Below are 11,527 nucleotides of genomic sequence, written 5' to 3'. Positions count from 1 at the left end.
AGATAAAAAGATAGCACTAGAAGTAACTAGAACTCCTTTGGCAGACTTCCTGGAATCCTGCTGCAGAAGTTCCTTGAGGTACCAGAATGATCCATTTCATTTTCCATGTGGCATAATCATTTGATTCAGCAGTACCTGAAATGAGGATCATGCATTGACAAGAACTGGAATGCAAACCAAAGAAGCAAATGTGTCCTTTCAGCTAGAGACAGATTTCCATAAATCAAAGCAAATAGTCTCCTCAAGGAGTAAAGCATTCCTATCATATAAGCTTATTTTAAAAATAAAAAGCAAACACATGTAATGCTCAGGGTGGGTCTAATATTATTCTAAGCAGCTTTCTACATATTCAAAACTCAAGTGGAGTTGGCACTGTTATTGTCCCCATTTTGTAAATGAGGAAACATAGGCACAAAACATCACAGAGCAAGTAGTAGGGCCAGGATTCAAATCTAGACAAGTCAGTTCCAGAACCCACACTCAAAACCATGTGCTGTGCATTCAAGCTCGTGGCCAAGGATGGCAACTCAAAAGTATCTTAAAAAACCAAGCCCATCTACACATCTCAGCTCTGTTTACAACTTCCCCCCTTTTGATCCTGAACATTTAAATAAGTGTAGCATCGTGAAAAAGAACAACTTTAATGTGTTGAATAAGTTTTTACCAGCTTATTGGTAGGAGCTTTGCAGGCATTGTCTCTACACCTTAAATTAGGTAATCATTATTGTTACAGTTGGACTTGGAATGTCCTTGAAAGAGTCATGTGTAGGGGACGCCTTATTGCTTATGCCCAAAGCAGGCTGTAAACAGTTAACCCTACCATTGGCTTGTTTTGAGAAGCGAGTCTGGCCAGCTGGCTGAAGCCTACGCACAGCACCGAGGTCAGAGTGACTCTTACCCAAATTCCGTTCCCACAATTAAAACCTTCTTAAGTAGGACAAGGTTATTTTCTAACTACAACCTTATATTTTGTTTCTAATTCAAGAATGCTTTGTCTTTTCCTTTATAAGCCTTGCTACATCAGAAACGTGTCCATAGCAACTGCACATCCCCTCACGCAGCTCCTTTACCCCAATCTGACAGTGCAGGCTGTCCTCAGTAAACAGCAGTGGCTTGGACTGGCCAGAGTCTCTGCTGGTCACTCAGCACTGGCCATCCTGGCTCCCCATGTCTCTGTCTCTTTAATTGTCTTTGAGTTTTTCTTTTAACCTTGCATCATAGCACTGATCAGGAGATCTGAGCCCACCTTGGGGTCTCTGATACTCGTGTTAAAGGCTTGGTCACCAGCCTGTGGCGCTATTGAGAGATGGCAAAACCTTATGGAGATGAGGCCTGCTGGAAGGAAATGAGGTCACTGCAGGCCCTTGAAGGAGACTTTGGGACTCCAGCCCCTTCTCTCTTTTGCTTCCCAGTGACTATGAGGTGAGCAGTTTTGCTCCACCACATACTCCACACTGTGATGTTGTGATGGAGCCAAGCAATCATGGACTGAACCCTCTGAAACTGTGAACCAAAATAAATCTCTTCTCCTTTTAAATTGAGTATCTTCTCAAAGTGAAATTCTGCATTCATTAAGTAATAATTCTCACTCTCCCTTCCCCGCTTGGTAACCACTGCCATTTACCAAAAGCTTTGCAGACTTTTAAAATTATTTACCTACGTTATTCAGGTGAAAACTAGAAATGGCTACTTTATGTCCCTTTTATTTTCAGTGCTGGGGATTGAATCCTGGGGCTCTCTACCACTGCTACAAGCCTAGCCCTTTTTATTATTTTATTTTGAGATAGAGACACCTTAAGTTGCCCAAGTTGGCCTTGAATTTGCAATTCTCCTGTTTTAGCCTGCTGAGTAGCTGCGATTGCAGGCAGGTAGTTGAGAAATGGATATTTTCAAAGGTGGAAGACATGTTACTGTTTTCCCTCAAACATATTTTTCTCAGTCTACAGCAAAAGTAAAGTTTAAGGAGTCCCTACAGGGATATCCATCATAAACTGTCTGTGAAGATAGAGAAACATCTAACAGTGTTAAAGCAACTGGAGCTTTCCCTGGTACAGAAGCCCCTTCATAGACTTTTGTTCAATGCCCTTGATGTACTAGTTCTAGGTTCTGGGAATATACATGGCGCACAGATTTTGTGTGGCTTTAATCCAGTGTGTTTGATGTTATAATAAGTTATAAACAGCAAGCTATGGAAACACAGATCAAGGAGAGTTAGCTCCCACTCAGGGTCAGAGCACATTTCCTGGAGGTAGTCGGGGAGGGAAACAAGTTTTAAAGCAGAAGAAGGGGGCAAGAGATTGGGTTGTCATATATTACATGTATTTTCAAATAAGAGAATATTATCATAAAAAACAATCACGTTCTACTTACTCGATGCAATCATTTTGAGGATTTTGCTATACTTGCTTCATCTTCCCTTCTTTTCCTATGGAAATAATTCTTTTATTGGTAAAGTAAATGTAACACAACATTTACCATTACATGTAACATAAAATTGACCATTTAAGGTGAACTTAACCTTAGTTCAGTGGCATTAAGTATATTTACATAGTCACACAACCCTGCCTAGGGATTTCTCCTGAAACTCTATGCCATGAAACTTTTCTTGAACCTCTGTGCCCATGAAACAGTAATTCCTATTGCCCCATCCTCAGTTTTCTTTATTTTTTTATTTTTTTTGGTACAGAGTGGAATTCAGGAGCTTGTACTTGCTAGGCAGGCACGGCTCCACTCAGCTAAATCCCTGGCTCTTATCAGCTTTCTGAACCACTGTTCCACTTTCTGTCTCCATGGGGTTGCCTATTTATATTTCACGTAAAGAAATAATATCATCTGTAGCTAGCTTCTTTCATAGAATAACATTTTCTAGGTTCATTTATGTTGTAGGATGTATCACTACTTAGTGCTTTTTTGGCTTGAATGATATTCTATTGTATAATATATCCCATTTTGCACATTCATTCATCAGTTAGTGGACATTTGCATTGTTTTCACTTTTTTGGCTCCTATGAGTAATTCTGCTCTGAACAGTCGTGTAAATTTTTGTGTATAAAGAATGCATCGATCACTTTATCATCACTGGGACAAAGTACATGACATATATAACTTAAGAAAGAGGTTTATTTTGGCTCACAGTTTCAGAATGTTCAGTCCATGGCTTGAGAGCAGAAATGGCACAGTGGGAGTGCATGGTAGAGGAAAGCTGCTCAAACCATGGCAGCAAGAAGCAGAGAGCAAGGAAAACCACAGAGAGAAGAGAGGATAAAGGATAATAATATACTCTTCCAGGTCACACACCAATGACACACCACCTGGAACCAGGCCCTACTTCCTCACAGCACATTGAACTGTGAATTCCTCAAAGGATTTATCCTGATGAGTATAGCACCCCATGAACCGATCACCTTTCAAACCCCCACTTCTGAACAATTGAGACTTCTGGGGGACATTCTAGATCAAAACCATAATACATAGGCTTTCCAATTCTCTTGGATATCGTAGAAGTGGAACTGCCATGTTATATGGTCACTGGTTACTCTATGTTTAATTTTTTTTTCAGTATGGAGGACTGAATCCAGGATGTAATGAGCTGTATATCTCCAGCCACCCCCCTTTTAAAAATTTAGTTTATTTATTTATTTTTTTTGGCACTGTGAATCTAACTCAGGGCCTCACGCTTGCCAGGCAGGCACTGAACCACTGAGTTACATCTCCAGCCTGGTCTTTTTCTAAATTGCCTATGCTGACGTGTGTGTGTGTGTGTGTGTGTGTGTGTGTGTGTGCGTGCGTGTGTGTGTGTGTGTGTGTGTGTGTGTGTGTATGTGTGCGTGCGTGTGTGTGTGTGTGTGTGTGTGTGTGTGGTTCATTTAGGAGGTTCACCTCCTTTGGGATGTCTCTTTTGACCCCAACCTTCCACCTACGAAGCAGTAACCAGTTCATTCTTTGTACTAGAAGTTGGGGTGGGAAAGATGCTCTAAACAGGTTGTTACGTTCCATTTTAACACTATCTTCCCTCAGAGACAGTAAATTCTTCCAGCAGAGGGACCAGGACTCAGCTGCCTAAGCAGCACAATTCCTGTTTAGAGAAAATGCTCAAGTAGCGCTGTCTGAAGGGTGGGGGGAAGGCCTAACTTTACTAGGAAACAATGACAAGCAACAGTGCAATGCTGTCTTTCCAATTTCTAATGTAGCAAACATTTCTAAAGAGTAATTCCTGAGAGTTTGGAAGGCTTTGGTCAGGTTTAGCCTTTCCAAAGACATTTTGGAAATTTCTTCATGGGGAATACTCAGCTATGAGATCATGGAGGCAGATGCACTTAAAGATAGAGCAGCATCAGCTGCATTATCTCCAAGCCTGTATGCCCCCAACACTGAATGGACCTGGTGGGCCTAGGCCATCTAAGGGGAAGTCCCCACTGCTAGACCAAGGTTGAGGCATGCAGGCTCTATTTCCCAGCTTCCTCTTTATTCTTCAATCACCCATGGCCGTTTTTCAACCAGGGAAGGGAGCATGCCTTGTTCCTAAATGCAACTTTGGGACCCTGAACCCAAGGGGCCTTAGGATCAGCTTGCGTGCAGGCAAAGTTCAAGGTGGCACTTGGAGCAAGGCTCCCACTTTCACCCTAACCTGGCCCGCACACTCTCACTCACCAGAGGCTGTAGGACACCAGGAAATAAAGCACCAATGTGGCATTGTGCACTGGGTAGGTACCTTCCAATTTCCTGTAGTTATTCTCTTGGAAGTGAAATGGACTGGTTGCCACATGCCACCCCAAGAGGAAAGTAACCTTGACAGGGCTTCATCATCCAATCTGAGGTGTGTTAGTGAAGGTTTGCCTTAAACCTCCAAAACTTTTTTGTATTTACTTGGGAAGCAAAGAGATGGGCAGCTGACATGGAGAGCAACTAAAAGCCTTTGGTCAGAATCACACTGTCCTGGTTTCCAGCTTTCACTACAGCTGGAGAATTAATTGATCAAGCTCTAGTTGAACACAAGAGTTGACAGTGAAAATCGTGATTCCAAATGAGAATCACAAAGATTGAAGGTTCTGAAGTACTTGTATTATGGATTTAGGATTCAGCTTTTTCTCATGTGGACTTTCCCAGGCCACGCAGTGTTAGCTCAAGTATGGGAAAAGGTACATGTAATGTAGATGTTTTCAGTGGGCAAAATAGAGGAAGAAATATACACCAAAGGGTGATATCCATAAGGTATTTCCCATTTTGTGACCAAATAATCATAACCATACATGACAGCATACCAAAGGAGACAGCAGGCAAGACCAATAATGCTTATTTCCCTCTATGTTCTTCCTGTTGTCTATAATGCAAGTAGCTTTTTCAAGCAGTAAGCAAAAAAGTTTTATTTTTTGAGAAAAAATATTGGTAGAGCTAACCACATTTCAGAGGTCGAAGTCAGAAGCGCGGGCTTCTAAATCCAGCTAACGTTCTATTTGAGGCCCCTCCGCTTAGTAACCCGTGTTATAACGAAAACCTCAGGAAGCATCCTGTATTTAACAGCGCGGCCCCAGGCACCGGAAGTGGAGCCTCCTTGATCTACTCAAACTACGCATTTCCCGCGGATAGATTGTAAGACGAATGAACGGCTGAAGACACAATCAATGTTAGCTAGACGGTAGGGGATCAGCAAATGAGTCTCACAAGCTTCTGCCCAAGTCCCAAGAACCACAACTGTGGGAAACGGAAGTGCCGGGTGGGCCGACAATTGGATGTGGAACAGGAACCGGAAGCCGGACACCGGAAGTGGATTTAGTAGGCGCCTGCGATGGCTGAACCTAAGCTAGTTGTAGTGGAATCTCTCCCTGGTTGCAGGGCGCGGGCGGCGCGTACTGTGTTAGGTCAGGTGGTGCTCCCGGGTGAGGAGTTGCTGCTGCCTGAACAAGAGGAAACAGACGGCCCTGGCGTTGCAGGGGAGCGACCCTTACGCCTGAATGCCGCGGTGTGCTCGCGATTGCGCGTAGTGTGCGGCCCCGGCTTGCGGCGCTGCGGAGACCGTCTTTTGGTGACCAAGTGTGGCCGCCTTCGTCACAAGGAGTCTGGCAGCGGCAGTAGTGGTGGCATTTACTGGGTGGACTCGCAACAGAAGCGGGTGAGTTGGGACTTCGGAGGGGCGGTGCGGCGCGGCGGTGACGTATCGTAGCTGTTGGAAGACTTCTCAAAGAAGCAGGTCTCAGGCCCTATAGCCTTCCTTTGTTAAGGAAGCCACCATGGTTTTGTGCCCACGTGTACATTTTATACAAACATAGCCTGGAAAGGGCGACCAAGGTTTGGAGATTTTGTGTCGTGGTTATCTTCAAAATCCTAAACGTCAGGAATCAGGCTTGGCTTTTGGGGTCCCAGAGGGCAGAACCAGTCGCAGAGAAGTTACAGGAACTTAGAAGCCACAAATAATTAAATTTATCTGAATAGTTAAGAACTTTCATATAGGAAAAACTGTCTAAAAATGGAACGGGCTCCGTGGCTGGAGTTACCGTTAAACAGAGGCTAGGGACTTACTGGTAAGGATATCGAAGAGTAATGGGATACTAGCTCAGATTAATAGACGATTAGAAGCTAAAAGGCCGGGTTAAGGGCCGTGCTCAGGTCCCAATTAAGAGTACTCTAGAGACTGAAGTGGGAGGATCGCTTGAGAGGAGATCGATGGAGAACAGCCTGTGTAACCACGACCCCAGCCTCAGAACCAAACCAGCAGCAGTAGCAAATTTGAGGGTTCATGAAAGTGACATATGACCAAGTTTCTTGTAAGATTTGTGTCAGTTTGTAAACTTGAAAAATATTTTCTAAACATCTCTTTAATGACAGTGAAATAGAGCAGGGAGTGGTGGCACACGCCTGTAATCCCCGCACTCCAGAGGCTGAGGCAGGAGGATCGCTGTGAGTTGGAGACCAGCCTGGGCTACATAGTGAGTTCCAGGTCAGTCTCAACTGCATAGTGAGACCTTGTCTCAAAAAAAAAAAAAAGACAGTAAAATAACTACTAAGGAAACTACTAAGGATTGTAAAAGGGATCTTCCAGGCCCCAGGATTTAGCTCAGTGGTGCCACCACCTGCCACACAAGCGCAAGGTTCCGAGTTTGATCCCCAGTACAAAAAAAAAAAAAAGTATCTTCCAGTGATAGTAATTTATGACTGTATGACTGTTCTTTCATTTTCTTTTGTAGTATGTACCAGTGAAAGGAGACCATGTGATTGGCATAGTAACAGCCAAATCTGGAGATATATTCAAAGTTGATGTTGGAGGGAGTGAGCCAGCCTCTTTGTCTTACTTGGCATTTGAAGGCGCAACTAAAAGAAACAGACCAAATGTACAGGTAATGATAGGAGCCTTTGATGTCAACAGTTTAAAAAAAAAAAAAAAAACATTTCCCCAAACATTCAGCTACCAGAAGGCTCCTCAGAATTGTCTCTGAAGTATGAACTGTTTTCCTAGTTCTACAGTATGATCTCCAGACATTTGGTTAATGGCCCCAGGCTCAAACGGTTCCTTAGATACTCCAGCTCCAAGACCACAGCTATATATTTAAATTTGCTACATTAGTTCTCTACTGAGTTGAATATATCCATATCTATTGCACAGGTGAATCAGCCATGGGAGAGGAGAGACAAATATTGCACATTATCATTATCAGCATCTGTCCATCTTGGCTGTTCCTTTGTAGTTCCTGAGTCACCAGATTGTAGGTCCTTGGGACTTACAGAGGAATAATCATAGTACCACAGATTTTCAATTTCTGGTAGTGTAGCCATATTCTTCCTCCCTACCCATGCCTTTGGTGGCTTCCTTAGCTCTATTCATTCACCTCTCATAGGACTTTATTTAATCTGATTTTTATTGATACTAGCCTGCCCCTGATCTTTTGCATGTCCATTCCTTTATCTTAGCAAGTTGTACTAGCTCCTTTTTGACAGGACTCAAAGCTTTACCTTTTAAACACCCCTGCCTCCATATTTTTAACCCTTCCATCCTGGCTTTTGTGAGCTGACATCCTCACCCATTTATTTTCTCAAAAGAAAAAAATTATTCAAAACCACAGAATTCTTTGGTGTTACTTCTCTCATCCATGATTATATCCTTCATACAGCCATGCTTTTCATAGCAAACACTGCTAAACTCAGTGTCTGCCCTTGGGCCTTTGCTCATGCTGTGCCATCTCAGCCTGTGGAACACATGCTTATCCTTTGAGGTCCAATTTAAACATTACTACCACTATAAAGCTATGCCTAATTGTCACTTTTGTATCTTCCATATAGTCCTTAGTGGGTGTAGCCTTGAATGAAATTTGTTTACATGTACATTCCTGTTTAAGATCAAATGCTTGAAAGGTAGAAAGTATTTTGTTTCTCTAGTTCCTGTAGTCACCAACAAACTAAAGTACTTAATAAATGTTTTGCTTACTAAGTAAATGGAACAAATTCATGTTCCATTTCTTCAGTTTCATTCTTAAGTTCAGCTCTGCAATTTTAAGTCTCATATATCTGAATTACAAGTGTTCCACTTGGTTTTTTTTTTTGGTTTTTGAGACAGGGTCTCACTAGGTAGTTGAGACTGACCTGGTACTCACTACATAGCCCAGGCTGGGCTCGAACTCACAGCAATCCTCCTGCCTCAGCCTCCCAAATGCTGGGATTACAGGTGTGTGCTACCACGCCCGGCTCCATTTGGTTTTGAATAATTGCATTTCAGTAGTTCCCTTTGTAAATCTCTGTAATTCTATAATTCTCTATAGAGTAGTGCTATCTATAATAGAACTTTCTAAAATAATGCTGTTTTATATCTGCACTGATTAATATGGTAGCTACTGCTTATATGTAGCTGCTCAGCACTTGAAATATGACCAGTGTAATGAGAAACAGAATTTTAAACAATCTAATTTTAATTAATTTAAATCTTATGTTTAAATAACTCCACGTGGGTATTGGACATTGTAATGATGGAGGCTATTTGGCCTTGAGATGGCTCCTAGTGTAAGGATTTCCTGGTAGGTGAAGGGACAGTTACATTTATTACCTCCAAAGTAGAATCCTAGAGTGTGGTCTAGTGATGGCAAACCTTTTAGAGACCGAGTACCAAATTATAACCCAAAACCCATCTGTTTATTGCAAAGTGCCAATAATGCAATTAAACCTAAATACTGAGGTTTTAGCTTAAGAAAAACAACTCAACATTAGCATCTTTTTTCTTAGAAGAAAAACGTGGTAACACATGTGCTATATATGTATTTAGGCCCTTTGCCAAAGAACTGTAGGTACCTGGCATTGCTGCCTATGGGAAGGAGCCAATAGCAGTATCTAAAGAATGGTTTGCTGAAAGAAAATAACTTTTTTTTTTTTTTTTTAAATAACTGTAGGTTGGAGATCTTATCTATGGCCAGTTTGTGGTTGCTAATAAAGATATGGAACCAGAGATGGTCTGTATTGACAGCTGCGGAAGAGCCAATGGAATGGGCGTAATTGGTCAGGATGGCCTTCTCTTTAAAGTGACTTTAGGCTTGATTAGAAAGTAAGTCCTGGTACCTACTACTTTGCCTGCCTTTTATAATTACTATACCTGCTTGGAAAGCTGATGACTCTTGGGAATTTGGACTCTTCATTAATGGCATCTAAATTTCCCTTCAAAGTTAGTTAAAAATACTCACTTTAGCATATTTATAAACTCTTGAATATAGTCCTGCCCCTTCTTACTGTGTCAAATTTAGATGTATTAGGCTGGTAGTTCTGGTGTTGGTGTGATGTCTGGGGTGCTACTCTATGTTTAAATTCATACTGTCCCATTCCACTCTTCTCTACCAGAAGGCCTGCTGTTCCTTGTAATTGACATATTCAGCCCCCAGTGGAAGAGTTGGCCTTTCTTCTGAGTCACTTGAATATAGATGCAGTCTGCACTTGTACCAAATTATAAGATTTCTCTAATGGTGGCCCAGTGCTGCTAGACTATGTGATCCTCAAGCTTATGTAGACACCTGCACAAGGCTCTTGCTGCTCTGTCCTGGCACATTTAATAGTTCACATGGAGTACTTTGTTAGGTGTTTAAACCTTTACCCAAAGCTGTGTCGTATTAAAGGGCTTTACTTCTACAGCCACTAAAATTCTAGGCCTCTCCTTTCTACCAGTTCTGCAGATTTGGAAACATAAGTTTGGGACATTAGAAAAGCATGCTATTAACAAAGCAGTATCTTGTGGGTCCAAAGAGCCAATATTCCTCCCCAGGTACTGAGTTTAATACCAGCAAATAACTTACATAGCCAGGAAAATAAGTTTAAAGTGTTCTCTTAGTACTGTAGTAATAAAAAAGCTTCTTGGGGGAAATGGGTTTTAGAGAGCTGAGCATGGTGCACATAGCTGCAATCCCAGCTACTTGGGAAGCTGAGACAGGAGGTTTTGAGCCTAGGAGTTTGAGACCAGCCTGGCAAGAGACCCTGTCTTAAACAAAAGTGAGAAGGGAGGAAGAAGGGCAGCAATGTCATCATATTTTATTCTTTGATGTTGCTGGAGCTTTGAAGAACTGTGGAGAACTGTCCAGAAAAGGAGTGTCTTTCTAAGGAGAGCCAGGACACAGCCCATCCTGTTACATTTCATTTTTCTTCTTCCTCACCAGGCTATTGGCACCAGATTGTGAAATCATACAGGAAGTGGGAAAACTCTATCCACTAGAGATTGTATTTGGAATGAATGGAAGAATATGGGTTAAGGCAAAAACCATTCAGCAGACTTTAATTTTGGCAAACATTTTAGAAGCTTGTGAACACATGACAACGGACCAAAGAAAGCAAATCTTTGCCAGACTGGCAGAATGTTGATAAATGTGGACTTCATTAATGGGTCAGATGAACCAAGAGACTGGGATTTCTAGGGAAACTTTTTTCAGGTGAACCTCTCCTATTAAATCACCAGCAGGCAAGATGTGAATATATGTATTGTCTAATTAAAGTCCTAAGTAAAGTATTTTTATAAGGAAATAACTGGTTTTCACTCATGTTCTTGTGCAATCATGATTTTTGTTTTATACAATAAAGTTTACTAAAAAAGTTACAGTTCATTTATTGGAAGGTAAATAGAGTGAAACTTCTATGATGAGCTGGAATTCAGCATTAAAATAATTATGTTCTGATTATAGTATTAGTGTTTATTCCCCAAAGGAAACAGAATACATAAAAAGTACAAAGAACTAAACAGGTCATCTGTAATCTCATATGTCAGAGAAAGAGTATGTAATAGTTAATAATCGTGTTATCATGTAGCAAGTATGGTTTCGAGTGTTGTTTTGTTTTTTGTTTTGGTACTAGGGACTGAACTTGGGTCCTTGCTCTTGCAAGGCAGGCGGTGGCACCACTAACCTAAATCCCTGGCCCAGGTTTCAAGTATTTTTACATGGATTAACTACAATATATTTTCTCATAGTTGAAGAAACTGAGGCACATAATTTAACTTGGCCTATATTTTTAACCAGTACATATATGTGTGCTGAAATTTTCAAATTGGAATTACTGAGTATCTTTTGCAATATAT

At 41.5% G+C, this 11,527-nt stretch overlaps 1 protein-coding gene across 1 annotated transcript; it reads left to right on the top strand.

The window, feature by feature from the left end:
- Positions 1-5,751: 5,751 nt before the first annotated feature.
- On the top strand, positions 5,752-11,002 carry Exosc3 (exosome component 3). The gene is made up of 4 exons (XM_010619426.2): positions 5,752-6,109; positions 7,182-7,331; positions 9,369-9,520; positions 10,617-11,002. The coding sequence occupies exons 1-4, from the start codon at positions 5,786-5,788 to the stop codon at positions 10,816-10,818; spliced, it is 828 nt and encodes a 275-aa protein (XP_010617728.1). The 5' UTR covers positions 5,752-5,785; the 3' UTR covers positions 10,819-11,002.
- Positions 11,003-11,527: the final 525 nt, after the last annotated feature.

This window comes from Fukomys damarensis, unplaced genomic scaffold (genome assembly GCF_012274545.1).
Source record: "Fukomys damarensis isolate Sample0158 unplaced genomic scaffold, DMR_v1.0_HiC HiC_scaffold_36, whole genome shotgun sequence".
In the NCBI taxonomy this organism is placed as follows: Eukaryota; Metazoa; Chordata; class Mammalia; order Rodentia; family Bathyergidae; genus Fukomys; species Fukomys damarensis.
Note: the sequence above shows the minus strand (reverse complement) of the source record. Positions and strands in the feature narration are given on the sequence as shown.

Coding starts and splice junctions, on each gene's coding strand:
- Exosc3 (XM_010619426.2), top strand. CDS start 5,786: ATGGCTGAACCTAAGCTAGTTGTAGTGGAATCTCTCCCTGGTTGCAGG. Junction 7,332..9,368: donor GAAACAGACCAAATGTACAG/GTAATGATAGGA, acceptor AAATAACTGTAG/GTTGGAGATCTTATCTATGG. Junction 9,521..10,616: donor ACTTTAGGCTTGATTAGAAA/GTAAGTCCTGGT, acceptor CTTCCTCACCAG/GCTATTGGCACCAGATTGTG.